This window comes from Pseudorca crassidens, chromosome 8, assembly GCF_039906515.1.
Source record: "Pseudorca crassidens isolate mPseCra1 chromosome 8, mPseCra1.hap1, whole genome shotgun sequence".
NCBI classification, from domain to species: domain Eukaryota; kingdom Metazoa; phylum Chordata; class Mammalia; order Artiodactyla; family Delphinidae; genus Pseudorca; species Pseudorca crassidens.
The window spans coordinates 35,971,257-35,994,722 of NC_090303.1; the positions used below are offsets into that span (position 1 = coordinate 35,971,257).

The 23,466-nt window shown below is 36.2% G+C and overlaps 1 protein-coding gene and 1 long non-coding RNA gene across 4 annotated transcripts in view; one reads left to right on the top strand and one right to left on the bottom strand.

Annotated features, from left to right (window-relative positions):
* The window catches only part of LOC137228990 (uncharacterized), a 124,840-nt gene that overhangs the window by 81,615 nt on the left and 19,759 nt on the right, over positions 1 to 23,466 (top strand). For all 3 annotated transcript variants that reach the window (XR_010945478.1, XR_010945479.1, XR_010945476.1), the window contains exon 3: positions 20,816 to 20,973. This is a non-coding gene — a long non-coding RNA (uncharacterized lncRNA). The remainder of the gene's footprint in view (positions 1 to 20,815; positions 20,974 to 23,466) is intronic.
* HDAC9 (histone deacetylase 9) overlaps positions 6,530 to 23,466 on the bottom strand; it is a 581,469-nt gene continuing 564,532 nt past the window's right edge. The window contains exon 25 of the mRNA XM_067746216.1: positions 6,530 to 12,675. Within this exon, the coding sequence (XP_067602317.1) occupies positions 12,636 to 12,675 (40 nt within the window). The 3' untranslated portion in view covers positions 6,530 to 12,635. The remainder of the gene's footprint in view (positions 12,676 to 23,466) is intronic.

Below are 23,466 nucleotides of genomic sequence, written 5' to 3' on the forward strand. Positions count from 1 at the left end.
CCCAAATCTTTCACTCTCTGACATGTGATGGGTATCTGTTTCCCTGTCATGTTTTGAGAGAAAAGAAAATATTGCCCATGTAACCCTATCCTCATTTCTAAGGTTCAGGCAAGTGGTACTCACTACTATTTCTTCCTCTTTTCACTTGCAGCCAACAGTGAGATTAAGCATACACACCAAAGAAAGGACTACCAGCACTGCATTGTCAGAGGCAGTTTAATAATTAAGAGTAGTCACATCTCTGCTGATGGCCTATGTGCTTCTTTCTTTTCTCTCTTGAAGCAGCTGGCAAACCCTTTCATCATTTTAGTTTGTGAAAAACTCTTAATGGTAGTAGCTACTCATTACCCAGAGTGAGGAGTTCTCTTAAGCAATGGAATGACCAGCAGATTCAGAAACTAAAGTATAAATTTCATGCATATAAATAATTTACACAGTATCAGAGCTAATGGGAACCACACAGATTAGATATCTGATGCTCTCATTTCATAGAAAGAGCCTGAGACCACTTCTAATGCTGTCAGTGTGAAGGACCAGTTAAGCTGCAACACTGCTGTCATAAAGATCAAGAAATGCTAAATGCAATTGTCTGTTAAATGTATGGATAAGTTCACCAAAACTAAGGAAACCTCCAAGTACCAGGAATGAAGAAGGCACAGAAAATAAGAGCAGCAGGTGGGAGAGCTAATGCTGCCATTGGCTTGGGATGGGGTTGTGGGGAGTTGCCAGTACAAGTAACCCAAAGGCTTATGTTTTAATACGTATATAGAGATAGGAGTTGAGTATTTGGAACTTCCTGAGGTAGAGAATTGGAACTGTGAAACCTATCCTGTACACACATGTTCACAATTAACCTAGGATCCTTGAAAGGCTGCCCTCTAAGTGGTAGGGTAGACCAAAAAAAAAAAAAAAAAAAATGCCCACTGACAACAGAATGACAAGAAGGAAGCTGGTAGTTTTTTGTGGATACTCGGGAGGAAAGAAAATTTCTCCTGGGAAGTGGTAAGCCTGCACATAGATTTATTATTTATATTCTTGTTAGTCATATGGTCAAAGAACCCATAAGTAGCAAAATAAGCAGAAAAATTGTCCTAAGTGGTAAAAACCCCTGGGATCCCTGCCAGAAGAAAATATAATAATGCTAAAGAGGGATATGTCCTCAGTTCAGATAACATGGAATTCCCACAGGTAAAAGCCTACTGAAGATGAGTTCACAACAAAATTTTTTCAGAAGAGTAAATAAACTAATATGAGCAATGCCTAAGTACTTGAGGCCATAGAGAACTCTGATAGATACTATAAACTAAATGTGTAGAAGATGATTGAAACGTAAAACAGGAAGTGTAAGTAATAAGAAAATAAGACACCAGAATAGTGGAATATTGAAAAAGAAGTGCATATATCTTTTTAAAATGAATAACATAGTCTTTGAAAGTTAAAATTCATAGTATAGAAATGCATAAAATTAGGCCTGAAAAGATTTGAGGAATTATGCAGAGGGAAGTATAAAAAGACAATGCAATGGAAAATGTAAAACCAAGTTTATGGAGAAAAAGTATAGCGTGAGGCCTATCAATATGTGTCTAATAAGAGTTGTATTAAATACTAGAGAAGAAGGGAATAGAAGATAGGGGGAGCTATTACCAATCATAAATAGCCTAGAATACCCAGAATAGAGGAAAGAATTTCATTTTCAGATTTAGAAAACTCATTAAGTCCCTTGCAGGATAAACACAAAGATCATACGTGCTCACAGAGAAGATCTTAAAAGATCTAGAGAGAAAAAATAGATTACTTTCAAAGGAATGATAATTAGGCAATTGCAGACATCTTGAGAGTGAAAGTAGAGTTAGGAATACAATAAAATGATGCTATCACAGTGCAACCTAGAATTCTATACCCAGCCAACATATCATTTAAGAGTAAGGCCCCCCAAAATACATTTTAGACAGGGAAAATGGAAGCTGATCATCACTCCAAGCCTGAAAGAAGAAAGAAAATGGGTGCAAGCAAGCAAAATTGTTGTGCAAAGAAGTTGGCAAACATGATGAAACAATAATTATTGACTTACTACTATTGTTGTTTTAAATGGAAAAATATTAATCACTGATATATAACAATTGTTTTAAATAAGTTTAAGGTTTCAAACAAGGTGAAAGTAAATACTAGACAATAATGAGACATAAGATAAAACAGGGTATATCAGGAATCAATGTAATTTAAGGCTCTTGTATTCTGAAAAGGGAAAGTAGAGATGTATGACTAAGGTAATTGACTTTAAGTCAATAATGAGTAATCACTAAAATAATAGAAACATCATGTATAACTATCCTAAAAGAACAGAAGTAGAATGTTTAACTTTGAAAGCATTAAAGGATGAAAAAATGAAGGAATTAAGACCATGAGAAATTTACCCATTGTCACAAGCTAGTTCTTTGTAGAAGTGGGTCTGGAAACTAAAAGTGTGTATTTCCAGTTCTGCATTATCTTCTCTGGGAATACTCTGGAAATACATCAACCAAATTTGAATTTTTGTAGAGTAAATAAGATTTATGTATTTGCCTGCTTTTAAAGGTTTGTTTTTTAAAGCTCTAAACACTTGACTCAACTTGCTCTCAACAGAGAGGACAATGATTTTGTAACACAGATTATAGTATAGGGCTCCATGTACTTTCCCATTCACTTTCCATTGAGCTTAAAGGAGTAGTGACAAGAAGGAACTATTTCATAGCATCTAACAATCCTTTCATAAATATTCATCAACTGCAAATCTGTGTTTATGGCTCTGTCGGATTGCTGGGTTGAACCTAGTAGTCTCTTGCAAGAGATGGACATATATGTAACCATAGAAAGAAGTTAGAATGCATTTAGTTAAGTATGGGCCAAATTTTAAACTGGGGAAATTATAACTTCAAAATGGCAGAATAGTTTTAATGGCACAGAGACCCCCTCCCCTATAAATACATTCTGTCTGATGAGGGTGTTATAGTGTATCAGGGTTTGGGTTCTGATGAAAGAACTGAAAGTACTGCTTATTAAGATTAGTGCTTTGAAAAGTAAAAGAGGTTGAAAATTACGTTTCATTAAAGGGCAAATGAAATAAACCAGAAGTGGTTATTGAAGAACTTGATTATCTGGGGCCTGATGTACCAAAAATTATAATTAACTGATTTTTAAAAAAAAAAATACTGAGAGAAATGCAAATGACTGCAATTTAGAAAGCAATTTCTAAGGGGATTTTTAGGATGTCTATAAATCTAATCTTCTATTTTTCTAATTCTCAACATTAGATATTGAATATTGACATTAAGGATGGTAGACATTAGGGATGAAAGGGACATTAACAACACCCTAAATTGTATCTACTCTCTTAATAGATCTTTGCCCAAATCTTCCTGTGAATATGATACATAATTTAGACAACAAATATTTCTTGAATGTATTCTATGTCTGCCTCTATGTTATAATTCTATGGAGAAAAAAAACAGATCACAACTTTTTTTAAAGCCTTAGTATCGTACTATTCTAAACTCAAATCTCTGATTAAATTTCTTTTGCAGTTATAGAAGGGGGAGCTTTAATGAATTTTTCATTTCTTTTATATAGTTATATTACCCATTTTCTTGCTATTCTCCATGCTATTACAAGAATAATACTGAATATATGTGACATAATAGGCATTCAGTGAATGTTGACTACATTGGATAAAATATTTTGGGTAGCAGTAAAGTAGATGGGCTTTTTTTTTCTGGTATTTAAGCCTCAATTTCCTCATCTATTAATTTACTCACCTCACGAGTATTTTGAGATTTAAATGGGAACACAGGGTAAGTGTTTAATAAATATTAATTTTTTAAGGATAAAACAACTAAAACAAACATTAAGCAAAGAGAAAAATTAAAAATAATGTACTAAAAGTATACATTTTAAAAAGAAACAACCACATTTAACATGGACATTAAAGTCTTCACATCCAATTAAGAATAACTCATAAATATATAATTTATTATTAAAATTAGTTTTACAGACTTCCCTTGTGGCACAGTGGTTAAAAATCCACCTGCCAATGCAGGGGACATGGGTTTGAGCCCTGGTCCAGGAAGATCCCACATTCCGTGAAGCAACTAAGCCCGTGTGCCACAACTACTGAGCCTACACTCTAGAGCCCGTGAGCCACAACTACCGAGCCCACGTGCCATAACTACTGAAACCCACGCGCCTAGAACCTGTGCTTTGCAACAAGAGAAGCCACTGCAATGAGAAGCCCGTGCACTGCAACAAAGAGTAGCCCCTGCTTGCCACAACTAGAGAAAGCCCATGTGCAACAACGACCCAATGCAGCCAAAAATAAATAAATTTATAAAAAATTATTTTTACTACATCATTAAATTGATTTACTTTATCACATTTTAAGTCTTAAAATCATTTTTAGGAAAAATTCTTTTGAGGGAAAAGCAAAATATATATGTGGGACTATGTAAAAATTTAAATGTACTATATAAGCTTTCAATACAGAATTAATAGTTCTTTTTTTAAAATTTTATTTTTATTTTTGGCTGTGTTGGGTCTTCATTGCTGTACACAGGCTTTCTCTAGTTGCGGCAAGCAGGGGCTACTCTTCGTTGTGGTGTGTGGGCTTCTCATTGCGGTGGCATCTCTTGTTGTGGAGCACGGGCTCTAGGCACGCAGGCTTCAGTAACTGCAGCACGCGGGCTCAGTAGTTGTGGCACGCGGGCCCTAGAGCACGCAGGCTTCCGTAATTGCGGTGCATGGGCTTTAGGGTGCGTGGGCTTCAGTAGTTGTGGCACGTGGGCTCTAGAGCGCAGGCTCAGTAGTTGTGGCGCATGGGCTTAGTTGCTCTGGGGCATGTGGGATCTTCCCGGACCAGGGATTGAACCCATGTCCCCTGCATTGGCAGGCGGATTCTTAACCACTGCACCACCAGGGAAGTCCCAAATAGTGGCTTTTCTAGATACACTAAGAACTTTAAATTTTACTTGATCTAAGGTAACTGCAGTCTTTCTTCTATTTATCTCCAGTTTTTAAAAGATTTTAAAAAGGGAATTCATTCATCTCTTTCCCTGAATCTTATTTCCTGTTCTTATGACATTTGAAAGAAGAACCATCAGTTTTTTCCAAAGTACTTATTAGGATATGTGGGGAATTATCCATTTGTGGTCACCTGGGAGAATCACAGCAATTGATATTGATGTTAATATTACAAAGCTGAGAAGTAATTATAATATTTGGAAGTATTTTGACCTAACTCTAAAAGTGTTAGGTAGAGGAAGAAATTCTTTAGACTTCTATTTTTATTTACAAATCACTTTAAAAAAAGCTACAACATTCATTCTTATTTTTGCTTATACTCCACTTTTGCAATTGCTATCATTTCACCACTAAAACTTAAAAGAAACAAAGAACCATGAAGTAACATTTGCCATTTGACAAATCTGATTAAACCAAAGGTGTTTACCATTGAAACCGACTCTGCTCACCCACTCCATCTCAAGTTTACTTTCTGTTAGACAAAATATTACTGTCTTTTCCCAGAAGGAACCCAAACCATTGTCCATTGGAAACAGTTACGTTTTAGACTGTTAAACATTGCAGGGGGTTATAAAATACAAAAATAAGTATTGGTCATTGGAATAGATTTCAAAAGTGTTTGGAATATGTATTCCAAAGACATCTTAGAGTTCTTGGCTAGATTAAAGAAAGATGTTGAAATAGGGAGAAAAAAAAAACTGTTTTGTAACTTGTACTTAGTGTACAAACCTAGCCGCAATTACCAGATCCATTTAAAATGATAATTTAATAAAATCATGAGGTTAGCAGAGAATGAGCACACGGTTTATTCTGAAGGTTAGTCATAGTTTTAAAAAGAATGCTTTTAGTATGCCATCTTTGACATGCCATGTTTGCCATTTGCAGAGAGGACAGACTGTAGAGCTAAATAGACACAGATAGGGATTTAATCCTCTTACTATCTGTAACAATGGGCAAGTAAGGGAGTTAGCCTCTTCCTTGCTCCATGCTGTCATCTGTAAATGGGAATAATAATACGTGATGTAGAAGTCATGTGATGGATAATATAATTTTGGTACTCAGTAGAGTAACAGGCACATAGTTGGTGCTTAATCAGTGTTAGGTCTTCTTATTAGTTATCCTGACCAGAAACATACATTCAAAAAGCAACTTGTTGTTTTTTTGTTTTGGCCACAACATGTGGCATGCAGCACTTTCCTGACCAGGGACCGAACCTGCACCCTCTGCAGTGTAAGTGCAGAGTTTTAGCCACTGGACCACCAGGAAGTCCAAAACAGCAATTCTGTTTTACTTTTTCTTCTTTTGTGAATTCTCACATCACCATAAAGAGAGTTTACTTCCAAGTAACCTTTTAATTTTTTGAAAGTGGAACAGTGTCACAGTAATTTATAATTAGTAATATTTATTCAACAAATTTTGTCAAATAACTAGTATTCAGAGTCTAATGGTAGGCACCAAAGAGGTAGAAAAATAAGAACACTTTTATTTCAAATAGCTTTTATTCACACTAGGACTAGAGGAAAGTCTAATTCAGTAGAAAACACAAGACAAAAGGAGATCTTTCACACTCTTAAGGAGAATCATGACATTAACAACATCAGCAATAATCTGGAACACGCCATTGAATTTTCCATTCAATATTTTCAAATACAAAAAAAGGAATCAGATAGAAGGTGAACAGTCCATGAGCATGTTCAACAATGGTATTGTTATTAGGTATTAATCCTTTATTAGATAATTATTTTTCACCTCTGGGAAAACATCACTGGCAGCACAATTTTAAGAAGTTTGGCAACACGTATTTTTTTCAGCAGCTCTGGATGATAGATTTTGGTGAATGCTAGCCAAAAAAATTAAGGGCAAAACCACTGGTGCACAGAGGACAACAAACTGATCTTATTACAGAAACAGATATCAGAGCACAATATAAAAAACATTTTAATTTTACACTAAGCCAGAAACTCCAGATTATTGGCATACACATCAACAAGCCAGGTCTAGAGTGTTTAATCACAAGAGTGATAAATACTGGTTTTCTGCCTGCTCTGCCCACCTTACTTAAAAATATCAGTATATTTGCTTTCAAATGACACAAACTGCCGAGGCTATAATCTACAAAATGATCACTCACTTTTAACAACATGCCTGTTATACCCAGTCACCACTGAAAGGACAGTTTCATAGAACCCAGCTCTGTTTACCCAGAAAGAGTTTAAGCATCTTACAATTTAGAAAGAGCATATGCAGATTTTTTAATCTAAAAACAAATCTTTGCATATGTAAGGAAGTGCCATTCCTCCTCAGATTTTAGAATTCTTAATTGTTATGTTTTAAAAACTTGTTCCATTTCTACTCAATTTTTAGTAAAGGCAATAGCCAGATATTGTTGCAAGATCTCTATCAAATGTCATAAAATGCCAACTCCAAGAAAGGGCACCACAATGAAGCCTAAAGGGCATGGCCACAATGTCCCACAACACATTTGACCCTCCTTATTTTATTTGATGTTGCAACATTTGGCTCTAATGTACCTAAGGCCCAAACAGAAAAATAAAAGCACTTCCGTTTTCTTTGAATAGTCTGGAAATATCTTACTTCCAAATTATATTGATTTAAAAATTTCTCTTTTGTCATTTTTTTCTTATGGTTGGAATTTATGCTTGTGGGTTTGACTCATAAAACATCATCCAGAGGGCAGGAGAAGTCTACATACAATCTTCTACGTGATAACGCACAAGATAATTAGGTAGTACCAAGAACGGTGGAAAACTATATTTGAGACAAAAAAATTCTGTATTAATGAAACAAATGCCAGGTCCAAAACTGTAGACCAAAACACATTAACCTGATTTATCTTTTAAGATAAGAATAGCAAAAAGTCAAGTGGTTCTTGAAAGAAAGAGATAAAAAAAGAAGATAAAAAGTATCTACTAGAGTGTTTATATAAAATGGCACAAAGAAAGCATACCTAGTGATGTCTCAGAAAATAAGTTGCCAAGGTTGCTTCAACTTAGGAAACATAAAGTAGAGATTTAAGAAATTATTCTGATAGTTTAGATACGGCAATTTTGTATTGGCAGTTGGATAAGGAGAGAGGGGTGGAAAGGAAATTATTGGTTAGAAAGATTGGCACTGTACGGTGAATTCACCACATATTTACTAAGTGTTCCAGTTTGAGAATTAAGATGGTTTGAGAAATTGTTTCAACCCTGTTACAACCCTATTACCCTATCATTGAGGTCAGGTCGAAGCAGCCCCAGATCAAGAGTCTAAGGTTCAATTGTCTGACCCAACTATTTCCAGGATATTAATAACTGACTCAGGTGTTGCATAAACTATTACATAAAACCTGCCAGGTGTATCATAGAAAAAACAACAAACTGCAGTTGATTTGGAGAAATCAAGTTCTACAGCCCTGTGTGAGTATACCGTGTTCATCTAAAAAATTTATACTCTGGTCACATGACAATCATGCTGTGCTTCATGAAGCATTGATGGAGTAAAAGCAAGTTGGTAGGAGGCAAGGGCTATGATTTTCAATGTAAATATGACCAGGAAAGAAGCTACACATAGGCACTTACATATTTTAGTGAGGGTGTTGATGAAGATGATGTAATACTTACGATACTCCATTAAAAAGGCAGTGAATAGTACAAAATACTGCTGGAGACCAAAATATACTTGTGTCCTTTGTGAACACAAGACACATTTGATGATGATCATGACCATACTGATGATCAGTTTGGAAGACAACAATAAAATGCCTTCATTTCTTAGCATACATCATCTGGTTTTCATTTCTTTTGGAGGTGAAAATGCCCTCTTTATGGAATGGTTGAACAGGTGTGTTGTTTCCTACATCTTCTTTTCTTTTTTTTTTTTCTTCTCTTTTCTAAGTCAAGTGATTTCATTCCTGAAGCAGGAAAAGAATGTTAAGATAGATGCTGCTAGAAGTGACAATGTCCAACTCTTGACAGAGTGATTATTTCAAGCTCAGAATGAATCACTTTTAAGACAGAAACCTTTGGCTTGTTTGTTTTTGTGGTTATTAGGCATTTAATACTTCCACTGAGCCAAAGTGAGAGTAAACTTTCTAAAGATCGACAGTAAAAAATATTTAAATAAATTGTCTTAAACGTAAATGCTAGGACAAAAAATAAGTATAAAAGTGCTGATTGGAGAGAAATTTTCTCCCAGGAGAACTTCCACTGATCATTTTATTTCACTTCCATATGGAATTTGTAAAGAAACCTAGTAAATCCACAAAGCTTTGAGAATGACCTTTGGAAATAGGACAGTACTGAATTGTTGGGCAAGACCAGCCCTATAGTTTCTGAAATGTTCCTGTGAGGAGATGTTGTCCTGCTTTTAAATCTACCATGTTGCCAGTGAGAGGTGTGGGAGAATTTTGCAAAGGGTTATAGTCAAAACTGAAGGCAAGATTTCAGTTCCTACAATTGAAAATGGAAATGCGATTTACAATAGTTTTTCATAAGTATCTCTGTTTTCTCCAAAAGCTGACTTCTATCTCCACTATTGGTGTTGTAAATTTGTTAAAATATTTTAAAATGTTTCATCTCAAAATGTTCTCATTTACTAAGCAATGATTAAATAGCCTCTATTACCATTTGAGGTCCATTTTACTTATTATTTAATAAAACTGTCTGGTTTTCAATTTAATATACAACCCCAGATTGTACTATATAATTGAGAAAATTTTCTTACGTTTTCTTTTTGGACTTATTATCAAATCTTATTAAAGTCCTGGCATTGTTTAGTAATAGATTTCTCAAAAACCTTTATTTTTATTCCTCATATATGAGTTATTATGAGATTGTGAGAAAGCCTATGTGATTATCCTTCAAAGCATGGATCAGAAAGAGATATATTATTGGTAATGCCTAAAGAGGAGTTTTTCTAACAGACTCTTACAGGGAACTATTGTGAGCAATAAAAATTAAATGTATAAGTGAAGAAAACTATACCAAGTGAAACTACCCTTTTAAAAAGTACTGTTCTATTTCAAAAGAAGTGTTGATATTCTCCAAAAGCCTCCATTCTGTCCCTGAGGGCTACATTACATCTTGTAACGATATAATCAAAAAGCGCTGGCATTCTGTTCTTACAACTACATTCAGCTGTGATTAATCCTCTCCATAGTTTATCTGTCTCTCTCTGTATCCTAAAGACTCTAACTGCAACCAATTGGGTACCATATCACTTGGAAGGATGTGTGATTAACTCATTAATGTGTCATATTTTAAATCTAAATAACCTTGGAGATGTCCTACTGATTTGGCTTTATCAGATTGATGGCTATGCCTAAGTATGTGGTAAAATAACTGCAGGAAACTTCAGTAAATTAGTATGTTTGCATTATACTGTTTCATTTTCTTATTCAAAATCTAAAAACTATCTGGGAGGACTGAGAGGAATAATAGAGATTTGTAATTATGAAGTTGATTTTAAAAAGTCACAATTATGTTTCCACTTACCGTATGTTATAGCTTTCCTTTTTAAAGGGTGGGAGTTGTCTTCTGTTTTTAAGCCTTTGGTTTCTTTAAGTAAAATCTCCTCAAGTAATTACAGCAAAAACAACAAGAGCTAGGAAATATGATTGGCATGAATTTCTCTAAAAATGTCATGGAAAAAATTCATTACTATTGTGAATCTAGATTGACCTTACCCTTATGCAATGAAAGTAATTTTTTAACTAATACTGAGTTACATTCCATTTCAGATTTCCTATTTCAAAGGGTGTCTCAAATTTCTAAGATGTTAAACCAAGTATTGAGCCATTTTTGTATATGTAATAAAAGTCTTTAAAATTAAAATGGTAATCCTAAAAAAACCAAATGCATGAAAAATATGGTCTGACTGTATAACAAAAGGGAGTTATATAATTCTACTTGAGTGAAATCTTTCATCTTTGATTTACAGGTTGGAGTCCTCTTTAACTAAAACCATATTGTCCCATATCTTTCATATCATGGCCTTCCCTAAAACCTTGTTTTAATTAAGGTTTCTTTCAGATTTTTGAATAAAAGCATGACAATCTTCACTTATGGCTTTAATATATCCTTTGAGTTAGGAAAATATATAAAAAGAAACATCAACTCTTTTGAAAGCATTGTCAGATATTAAATACTGCGAGGTATTCTACATCAATGTCTTTAGGTGTCTGAGTTATACATTGAAATAGAATTTGGGGAGGTAGGGGGATAACCTACTTATATTTAGTAAGTTGCTTTTAATCTCAGAAATAAATGTCCTATATTTTTAGCCTTTAACACTAAGGCAACATGTGTAAAGGTTAAGTTCGTGTTGTTTTTTTCACATGAAGGCACAACTTCAAGGATAACTCAATTCAAGGTGACTTCAAATAAGCAATGCCTTCATATTAACACATTTCAAAGATCTAGAAAATTCAGTAACATTGCTTAAGCCCTCAGTGGTTTTACAGCTAAAAGAACACATCAGACCAAGCAGCTGTGTTAACCTGGGAAGCAAGAAAATAAACTGAGTCCTCAAAGCTCCTGAGTAATTGGGGAGATTATGGGTAATCCTCGTCTTTTTTTGTAGGAAGGAAGGATGAAAGGCAAGAAGAAAGGAAGTGATGGAAAGCAGAAAAATAAAAGTGAGAGAATAAGTTCTTGATAGATTTGGAACAAATTAAGATGGCCTTTGAAAAGTTATGCACTTTTCAAAGACACTGAAAATCCTCCGTGGAACATATGCTCAGAGCTACTGTCACCAGAGCAAGGGATGTATGAGGGAGGAAGGAGACTTCATCCTAAATCAACTGCAAATCTCCTGTGTGTGAGAACACAGAGAGGGATGTTAGGGAAACAGGGTAATTTTTCTCAAAAAATGTGATATAAAATATTGCACCATTACATAAAATGTGTGAGGTTGCTTTGGCATTGGACTTTGAGATACACTGTGGTTTATTCCACTGAAAAAAGCCTCATCCTCGTTCCTCCATCTTGGACTCTTCCTAGCAAGAGTTGAACCATATGTTAAAACAAAGGCCAAAAACAAACAAAACAAAACAAAAAAAACCCCCGTGATCTGTCGGGAATTGCTATCCTTTCATAGCTGAAAGCAAATCCTGTAAACAATTTACGACTGTGTGACAAAAAAGTTCCCAATAAAAAAACTGATCAGAATGTCAGGAATGAGATTTCTCAGGTTTTGCCCAAAATTTCGCTGGCTGTCATACCATCTGTAATTAACAGTATCTAACGCTGTACTGGATGTTTCTAGTTCATACTTTGGGCCTGGGAGTGGGTCACCCAGCATATTAAAAGCACTCTGGAAGCAGTTTCTTCCAATCGTGGTTTACTGTAACTTTAGAATCATAGCGGTTACTTTTAAGGAATCTTTAATGCCCTTTCAAGTCCATCCAAAGAACAAGTGAAGCTGCTGTTCAGAATTTTGTGCCCAGTGTTTATGTTCCATGGAATCTGTGCCACCCAGGCAGCAGACAAGACATGTCTGAGGGTGCTGGGGTGGCGGGGGGATATGCAATGATGTCACACACAGGAAATATCGGGGGTGGGGAAGGCTGGGGAGGACTTGGCGCTTCACAAGGCTGGCTCCTCTTCCATAGGCTCGCCGGCAGTTCTGTAAAAATAAACAGGCAATCAGAATACAGCATAAGAGTACACAATGACATTGTAGATTTTCATGCATAATCAAAGCTGATTTTTCAGCTCTCTCTGATGTTTATTTGTGTTATTCCGTTATCCATAAATAGAGTTTCTTTCCTAGGAAGTATAAACAAATGTCAAGTGGAAAAACATTTTCGATCCAAGCAATCATTGGAAATGTTCCTGTTTATATTAAAACATGTCAGAATATTTTATAACTCTAGATTCCAAAATGTACATGTTTTGTGTCTAGTACAGTCCAATAATTTATTGAAAAAATTAACTATGATATTTTATTTTAGGAGCAATTACAGTGATTTCCTATGGAACCAGTTTGCTAACGAGAGCAAAGGACCCAGCTAGCTTCTGGAGGAGACTCACCAGGGCTCTGGTTTTTTTGCTTCTGTTCTTTCATAACTGGATTGGCTGCCTGCCGGAGGCATTTCAAATCAAATTCTGAATCTGATTAGCAAATCACTGCTACAGACCCAGCGTTTTTACAAGAAACGCACTATGGTAGTGTGTAAATAGTTTTTATTCGGCATCATCTGAGGGGTGTTCTGCTCTGGCAAAACCAAAACTAATTGCTTGAAAATTTATACTTGAGATTTTGCCTTAATTTAGTAACACTCTGAGGGTGTTTTAAGGCAAACTTTTAGAATGATTTTTAATTTAGTCAAAAGGACAAGTCGTAGCAGGAATCCAAATGCATGAGGTAGCTGGATTGCTGAGGGAAGAACGCTGGGGTTTGAGATGCCGGGAGAATTGAGTATGAGTCTGGGCTCTGTGATTTGCTAATGTTGCAACTGCGAATGTTGTAACTATACTTCTGTGAAGCTGTGGTTTCATGTTTAAAACCCGTGAGGAAAAAAGATGTTCCTTACAGAATCAGTGAAGGTTAAAAAAATAAAGGAGATAAAATGGACTTCTAAACAATACACACTACGGGGCAGTAGTTATTTAACTCTGGATTTGTCCCCTCATCATCTAACATATGTATAAAACTGTGTTGAATGGTACACAGGTACAGAGTTATGCCTGTGCTACCATAAGGAAATGCAATATTGGGAAGATAGTTCTCTCTGGGTGGTGGAATAATAGGTAGGTGGTTTAAATTTTCTTTTTCATACTGTTTTTCTACTTGCCAGTATTCTATAATGAATTACTTTTCTATTAGAACAAATTGCTATATTTGGAACACTGTTGTTAATGAAGAAAAATGAACAATTTAGCCATGTTATTTTACAGATATATAAAGAAAAAACCAAGATTTCTGTGTATCTACAAATAAGGTAGTTGCCATTTTAATTTAGCATTTTTATAATAAATTTAAAACACTGAAAGATTTTATCCATGGAACAGTAATAAAAAAGATTTTAATGCATCCTCTAAAGAATGAGAAATATTAGGTATTCATTATTTAACATTACTAAAAGGAGAGAGTTCCAAATGAGTCCATGTGGAATACTTAAAAAAAAATTCTTAGGAAGTTATAGCCTGTCCAACAGTATACTGGATAAGGAGGTTGTGAGAAAGTGTTTAGAGCTGCTATATAAGATAAAAGCTATTTAAGTGAGTCATACTCTATTAAAATCTTTCCAAACTAAAATTATCAGCATTCCCACAAGAAAATTTTTAAATTAAGGAAAACATTTAAGTAACTAAACTGATTTATACGTAAACATGCAAACTTATTTACATTTGAGAATATGTGGATTATACAGGTATAGAATCCTCAAACTAGATACTCCAATGGAGACTGAATTCTCCTATTTACTTTTTCCAAACTTTATTGAGATACAGTCGGCATATAACATTGTATAAGTTTAAGGCAATGTGACGATTTACCACAATAATATATCCTTCACCTCCCATAACTACCATTTTTGTTGTTATGATGAGAACATTTAAGATTTACTCTCATAGCAAATTTTGAGTATACAATACAGTATTGTTAGCTGTAGTAATCATGCTGTATATCAGATCCCCAGAACTTATTCATCCTATAACTGGAAGCTTGTACCTTTTGATCAACATCATTCCATCTCCTCTATCTCCCAGGCCCTGTTAACCATCAATCTACTGTTTCTATGAGTTCAACAATTTTTTTCCCAGTTTTATTGTAAATAACTGACAAACCTCACTGTATCAGTTTAAGGTGGAGAGCATGATAGTCTGACTTACATATATTGTGAAATGATTACCACAATAGGTTTAGTTAACATCCATCATCTCATATAGAGAGTTCAATGTTTTTAGATTTCACATATAAGTGAGATCATATTGTATTTATCTTTCTCTGTCTTAGCATAATGCTCTCAAGTTTCACCCATGTTGAACCTTCTTTTTTATGGCTGAATAATGTTCTGTTGTATGTATATACCACATTTTCTTTGTCGATTCATCTATCACTGGACGCTGAGGTGGTTTCCTTGTCTTGGCTATTGTAAATAGTGCTGCAATGAACATGAGAGTGCAGATACCTCTCCAAGATAGTGATTTTGTTTTCTTTGGATATATACCCAGAAGTGGGATTACTGGATCACATGGTAGTTCTACTTTTACTTTCTTGAGGAACCTCCATACTGTTTTCCATAGCAGCTGCATCAATTTACATTCCCATCAACAGTGCAAATAGATCACTTTCTCCATATCCTCACTAATTTGTTATCTCTTGTCTTTTTGATGCAAGCTGTTTTAGCACATGTGAAGTGATATCTCGGTGTGGTTTTGCTTTGCATTTCCCTGATAATTAGTGATGTTGAGAACCTTCCCATGTACCTGTTGGCGATTTGTATGTCTTCTTTAGAAAAATATCTATTCTGGTCCTTTTCCTTTTTTTTTTTTTTTTTTTTTTGTGGTATGCGGGCCTCTCACTGCTGTGGGCTCCCCCGCTGCGGAGCACAGGCTCCGGACGCGCAGGCCCAGCAGCCACAGCTCACGGGCCCAGCCGCTCTGCAGCATGTGGGATCCTCCTGAACCAGGGCACGAACCTGCGTCCCCTGCATCGGCAGGTGGACTCCCAACCACTGTGCCACCAGGGAAGCCCCCCTTTTCCTATTTTTAAATTGAGTTAATTTATTCACTTATTTATTGCTATTGAATTGTATGAGCTCCATATATATTTTGGATATTAACCCCTTATCAGATACATGGTTTGCAAATATTTTCTTGTATTTCATAGGTTGCCTTTTCACTTTGTTGATTCTTTGGCTGTGCAAAAGTTTTTAGTTTGACGTCATTGCACTTGCTTTTATTTTTTAATAAATTTATTTATTATTTTTAATTTTTGGCTGCGTTGGGTCTTGGTTGCTGCACGCGGACCTTCTCCAGTTGCGGCGAGCAGGGGCTACTCTCTGTTGCGGTGCACGGGCCTCTCACCGTGGTGGCCTCCCCTGTTGTGGAGAGTGGGCTCCAGGCATGCGGGCCTCAGCAGTTGTGGCTCGCGGGCTCCAGAGCACAGGCTCAGCAGTTGTGGTGCATGGGCCCAGTTGCTCCACAGCATGTGGAATCGTCCCGGACCAGGGCTCGAACCTGTATCCCCTGCATTGGCAGGTGGATTCTTAACGACTGTGCCACCAGGGAAGCCCCTGCACTTGCTTATTTTTGCCTTTTTTGCTTTTTCTTTTGTTGTCATATCCAGAAAATTAATTGTAAAGACCAAAGTCAAGGAGCTTTTTTTCTTTGTTTTCTTCTAAGAGTTTTATAGTTTCAATTCTTACATTTAAGTTCTTAATACATTTCCAGTTAATTTTTGTGAGTGGTATAAGGTAGGGGTCCAGTTTCTTTCTTTTGCATATGAATGAATGTCCAGTTTTCCCAACACCATTTATCAAAGAGATTATTGTTAGCACATTGAGTGTTCTTGACTCCCTTGTCAAATATTAGTTGACAATATATGTGAGGGTTTATTTGTGGGCTCTCAATTCTGTTCCATTGGTCTATGTGTCTGTTTTTATGCCAATGCCATACTCTTGATTACTACAGCTTTGTAATATTTGAACTCAGGATGTGTGAAGCCTCCAGCTTTGTTCTTGCTCAAGATTGCTATGGCTATTCAGGGTCTTTGGTAATCCCACTGAATTTTAGGATTTTTTTTCTATTTCTGTGAAAAGTGCCATTGGAATTCTGAGAGGGATTGCATTGAACCTATCAGTGACTTTGAATAGTGTGGATGTTTTACCAATATTAACTCTTCTGATACATGAATGTGGAATAGCTTTCCATTTATTTGTGTCTTCTTCAATTTGTTTCATCAGATCTTACTGGTTTTGGTATATAGATCTTAGTTTTTATCCTGAAAGTTTACTGAATTCATTTATTATTACTAGCCATTTTTTTTTTTTGGTGGAGTCTTTAGGATTTTTTACATACAAGTACAGGATCATGTTAAGAAACCCTTGTCTTGTTTCTCATCTTAGAGGGAAATCTTTCAGCTTCTTACTGTTGAGTATGAATGATGTTAGCTGTGGGTTTGTCATATATGGCTTCTATTATGTTGAAGTATGTTCCTTCTATACCCAATTTGGTTGAGAGTTTTTATGATGAAAGAATGTTGAATTTTGTCTGCTGCTTTTTATGCATCTATTGAAAAGACAATGATTTTTATCTTTTATTTCATTAATGTGGTGTATCACATTCATTGATTTGCATATGTTGAACCACCCTCGCTCCCAGGGATAAATCCCACTTGCTCATGGTGTATGATCTTTTTAATGTGCTGTTGAAATTGGTTTGCTAGTATTTTGCTGAGGATTATTGTATCTATGTTCATCAGGGTTATTGGCCTATAGTTTTCTTTTCTTGCAGTATCCTTATCTAGCTTTGGTATCAGGGTAGTGGCTGCATAAAATGAGTTTAGGAGTGATAGATTCCCTAAATCAGTAAATCAGATATTCAGATACAAATGACGAGTCCCTGGTCAGGGAACTAAGATCCTACATGCTGCGGGACAACTAAGCCCACGCGCCACAAGTGCCGCAACTACTGAGCCTGCACGCCACACCTAGAGAGCCCGTGTGCCACAAACTGCAGAGCCCAAGTGCTCTGGAACCCACGTGCCACAACTAGAGAGAAGCCCATGTGCTACAACTAGAGAAAAGCCCACGCATCTCAATGAAGAGCCCACATGCCACAACTAAGACCTGACGCAGCCAAAAAAAATAAAAAAGAGAAACAGATGACCAGAAAGTGGGATTGTCACTTACCCCAAGTCCCATGGTGAGTCTGGGAGGTGGGACCTTGTGAAAAGACAGCTATGACAGGTAATGTCTCTCAGACACCAGTTTTTGGGTGGGGAGGGAGGGCGGGCTTTCAATTTTTTGGATGAGTTTGAGAACTGGTGTTAATTCTTCTTTAAATGTTTGGAAGAATTCACCAGTGAAACCATCTGGGACTGGGCTTTTCTTTTTGGAGAGGTTTTGGTTTACTGATCCAATCTTCTTATTATTGGTATGTTCAGATTTTCTATTTTTTTCATGATTTAGTCTTGGTAGGTTGTATGCTTCTAGGAACTTACTCATTTCTTATAGGTTGTCCAATTTGTTGGCATATAATTGTTCATAGTAGTCTCTTGTGATGGTTTGTATTTGTGTGGTATCAGCTATAATGTCTCCTCTTTCATTTATAATTTTATTTATTTGAGTCCTCTCTCTTTTTTTCTTGGTAAGTCTAAAGGTTTGTCAATTTTTAAAATCATTTTAAAAAACCAACTGTTAGTTTTGTTGATCTTTTCTATTGCTTTTCTATTATCTATTTCATTTATTTCTGCTCTGATTTTTGTTATCCTAACTTTGGGGTTAGTTTGTTGTTCATTTTCTAGTTCCTTAAGCTGTAAAGTTAGGTTGTTTATTTGAGGGTTTTTTTTAATGTATGCATTTATTGCTGTAAATGTGCCTCAGCACTGCTTTTGCTGCATCCCATAAATTTTGTTATTCTGTGTGTCCATTTTTGTTTGTTTCAAGATAACTTTTGATTCTCTTTGATTTCCTCTTTGATCCATTAGTTATACAGGAATGTGTTGTTTAGTTTCCACACATTTGTGAATTTTCCAATTTTCCTTCTGTTACTGATTTCTAATTTCACACCACTGTGGTCATAAAAGATACTTAGTATGATTTCACTCTTTTAAAATTCACTAAGACTTGTTCTGTGACCTAACATATGACCTATCCTAGAGAATGTTCTATGTGCACTTGAGAGGAATAGGTATTTTCCTGCCGTTGCATGGAATGTTCTGTATATGTCTGTTAGGTCCATCTGATATAAAGTATAATCCAGTCCAATGTTTCCTTATTGATTTTCTGCCTGGATAATCTATCCATTGTAGAAAGTGTGGTATTGAAGTTCCCTACTATTATTGTACTATTGTCTATATTATTCCCTTCAGATCTGTTAGTATTTGCTTAATGTATTTAGATGCTCGGATGTTGGGTGTATATGTATTTAAAATTATCATATCCTCTTAATGAATTGATCCCTTTATCACCATATGATGACCTTCTTTGTTTTTTGTTACAGTTTAGACTTAAAGTCTATTTTTTTTCCAGATATAAGTATAGCTACTTCTGCTCTATTTTGTTTTCTATTTGCATGGAATATCCGTTTCCATACCTTCACTTGGAGCCATTTACATTTAAAATAATTATTGATAGTTAGCAACTTACTATTGCCACTTTTGTTAATTGTTTTCTTGCTGTTTTGTACTTACTTTGTTCATTTCTTCCTCTCTTAATGTCTTCCTTTTAAACTGATGACTTTCCATAGTGGTATGCTTTAATTCCCTTCTCTTTATCTTTACCTATCTACCATAGGTTCTTTTTTTTTTTTTAAATAAATTTATTTATCTATTTTTGGCTGCATTGGGTCTTCATTGCTGCATGCGGGCTTTCTCCAGTTGCAGCGAGTGGGGGCTACTCTTTGTTGCAGTGCACGGGCTTCTCATCACAGTGGCTTCTCTGTCTCTGTGTTGCAGAACACAGGCTCTAGGCTCACGGGCTTCAGTAGTTGTAGCATGTGGGCTCAGCAGTTGTGGCTCGTGGGCTCTAGCGCCCAGGCTCAGTAGTTGTGGTGCACGGGCTTAGTTGCTCGGCAGCATGTGGGATCTTCCCGGACCAGGGCTTGAACCCGTGTCCCCTGCATTGGCAGGGGGATTTTTAACCACTGCGCCACCAGGGAAGTCCTACCATAGGTTTTTGCTTTGTGGTTACCCGGAGGCTTACTTGAAACATCTAATAGATATAACAGTCTAATTTTAAGCTGACAACAACTTAACTTTAATTGCATACAAAACTCTACCCTTTTACTCCTCCTGTCTATAGTATTTTTTTTAACATCTTTATTGGGGTATAATTGCTTTACAATGGTGTGTTATAGTTTGTTTTTTTTGTTTTTAATTTTATTTATTTATTTATTTTTGGCTGTGTTGGGTCTTTGTTTCTGTGCGAGGGCTTTCTCTAGTTGTGGCGAGTGGGGGCTACTCTTCATTGCGGTGCACAGGCCTCTCACTGTCGCAGCCTCTCTTGTTGCGGAGCACAAGCTCCAGACACGCAGGCTCAGTAGTTGTGGCTCATGGGCCTAGTTGCTTCACGGCATGTGGGATCTTCCCAGACCAGGGCTCGAACCCGTGTCCCCTGCATTGGCAGGCAGATTCTCAACCACTGTGCCACCAGGGAAGCCCTATAGTTTGTTTTTGATGTCATGATTTTTTTTTTAATATTGTGTATCCATGAACAAATTACTGTAGCTGTAGCTATTTAAAATACTTTTGTCCTTTAACCTTTATCCTAGAGTTAAGTGTTTAACACATCACCATATTATACTATTAGAGTATTCTGAATCTGACTATATACTTACCTTTGCCAGTGTGTTGTACATTTTCATATGTTTTCATGTTAGTAGTTATCGTACTTTCTTTTCAGTTTGAAGGACTCCTTTCAGCACTTATTGTAAGGAAAGTCTTGTGGTGATGAACTACTTCAACTTTTTTTTTTGTTTGGGAAAGTCTTTTTATCTCACCTTAATTTCTAAAGGAAAACCTTGCCAGGTAAAGTAGTCCGGTTGGCAGTTTTTTTCTTTCAGCACTTTGAACATATCATCCTACTCTCTCCTGGCAGGTCTTTGTGTGGGGAGAGAGGCTCAGTTCTCCTGTTCTACCGTCTTGGTGATGATACTCCCTCCATCTGAATTTTCCTACTTCTAACCCAAAGCCACAGCAAGATGATCTTCCCCCCACATCCAGGACTCAGTTGTGGCTGGAATTTCAGAGACAGTGGTAAGTGTCTGTGCATTCTCCAGACATCCGTCTTAGGCTTTGAGGAGGTAAGCGAAGTGTCTTAGCACAAACCATTCACTGCAAAATGGAACTTCTTCTCTTCTAACATGGGGACTTTCAGGTACAATATAAAGCTTTCCATCAGATGCTTCTCTTTGCTTTCCTCCCCTCAAAGTCATTTCATATTAACCACTTTTTTGGAAAATAGTTAATTAACTGCTGCCACATTCTAATGAAACAAATACACATAACCAGCCAAATCTCTCAGTGTCTTGCAACACAGAAGTTTTATTACTAGTATAGCAAGTAGGAAAATATCCTGGATTTCAAGGTAGATTTCACAAGGTAGATGTATTTAGGTCCCAACTCTGCCATTTTTAAAATTTAACTTTGAGCAAGTCATCGTCCCTAGATTCTCAGTTTTCTCTTTAAAACTGAAATAATAATCCACGACCTGCTCTCTGGGTGTTCTCATATCCATAGCTCTCAGTGGATTTAGTATTATCTTTACTTAATCCCTGTCCCTAGGTAACTGTTAAATGTCTACATATTTTTTTAAGTTAATTTAAGAAGTCATCTTCATGAAACACTTAGAAAGTGAACTGGTCAGGGATGACCCTTTAATGGCTGTTTTGGGTGAAAGAGTAAGAAGCAGTACTCTTGAAATGTGGGGGGCTCCCCACTTCAATCATTTATAGACAGATACCAAGGTTATCTTGATTAACAAAAACACAGCTGTGGAAAGGGCTGGGTGAAGGGGAGAGATAATCTTCAATATTTGGATTTAATTCCTTTTTCAGTTAGGTGAGGTAGAGACATAGGAAGGTCAGGAATAAATGTAAAATAAAACATTCAAAGATAAATTTTAGTACAATAGTTCAGCTGATTGAAAGACACAAACTTCTGCTATAGCAAGTAGAAGTGAACACAGATGGTCCTTTACTGATGAAGGGCAAAGATTTCATATATTAAGGGAAGGATCAGTTAGGTCCAGCAGTCATAGTAGTTTAGATAATTTGCAAAAATAAAAAGCAGAAAGAAAGAATTTGAGATAAGATATAACATAAAATTATATTCTTGTATTTTCCCTTAAAGGGGTATTTCATTTCCTATGATTTTTAAAGCAGTATCTGTTAATTTATATTAATGCTATTATTATTTTTTATTTTATTTTTTTTTGTGGTATGCCGGCCTCTCACTGTTGTGGACTCTCCCGTTGTGGAGCACAGGCTCCGGACGCGCAGGCTCAGCGGCCACGGCTCATGGGCCCAGCTGCTCTGCGGCACGTGGGATCTTCCCGGACTGGGGCACGAACCCGTGTCCCCTGCATTGGCAGGCGGACTCTAAACCACTGAGCCACCAGGGAAGCCCAACAACATTATTTTTAAAGACACATTTCCTCTTGGTTTATTGATTTAATTTAATCCCTATACTTTCCTCTTCCTTCTCCAAGGCAAGCAATCTAATTCCTATTTGTTTGTTTTTTCAGTGAAAACATTTTAATTTTTAGTATTGATTATTTTCTAGTTTCATAGCTTCACAGAGGGGAATTTTTTTTGAATTTTATTTATTTTATTTTATACAGCAGGTTATTAGTTATCCATTTTATACATATTAGTGTATATATGTCAATCCGAATCTCCCAATTCATCCCACCACCACCCCACACCCCCACTGCTTTCCCCCCTTGGTGTCCATACGTTTGTCCTCTACATCTGTATCTCAGTTTCTGCCCTGCAAACCAGTTCATCTGTACCATTTTTCTAGGTTACACATATATGCATTAATATTCGATATTTGTTTTTCACTTTCTTACTTCACTCTGTATGACAGTCTCTAGATTCATCCATGCCTCTATAAATGACCCAATTTCGTTCCTTTTTATGGCTGAGTAATATTCCATTGTATATATGTACCACATCTTCTTTATCCAGTCATCTGTTGATGGGCATTTAGGTTGCTTCCATGACCTGGCTATTGTAAATAGTGCTGCAATGAATATTGGGGTACATGTGTCTTTTTAAATTATGGTTTTCTCTGGATATATGACCAGGAGTGGGATTGCTGGGTCATATGGTAATTCTATTTTTAATTTTTTAAGGAACCTCCATACTCTTCTCCATAGTGGCTGTATCAATTTACATTCCCACCAACAGTGCAAGAGGGTTCCCTTTGGTCCACACCTTCTCCAACATTTGTTGTTTGTAGATTTTCTGATGATGCCCATTCTGACTGGTGTGAGGTGATACCTCATTGTAGTTTTGATTTGCATTTCTCTAATAGTGATGTTGAGCAGCTTTTCATGTGCTTCTTGGTCATCTGTATGTCTTCTTTGGAGAAATGTCTATTTAGGTCTGCCCATTTTTGGATTGACTTGTTTGTTTTTTTAATATTGAGCTGCATGAGCTGTTTATATATTTTGGAGATTAATCCTTTGTTGGTTGATGCGTTTGCAAATATTTTCTCCCATTGTGAGGGTTGTCTTTTTGTCTT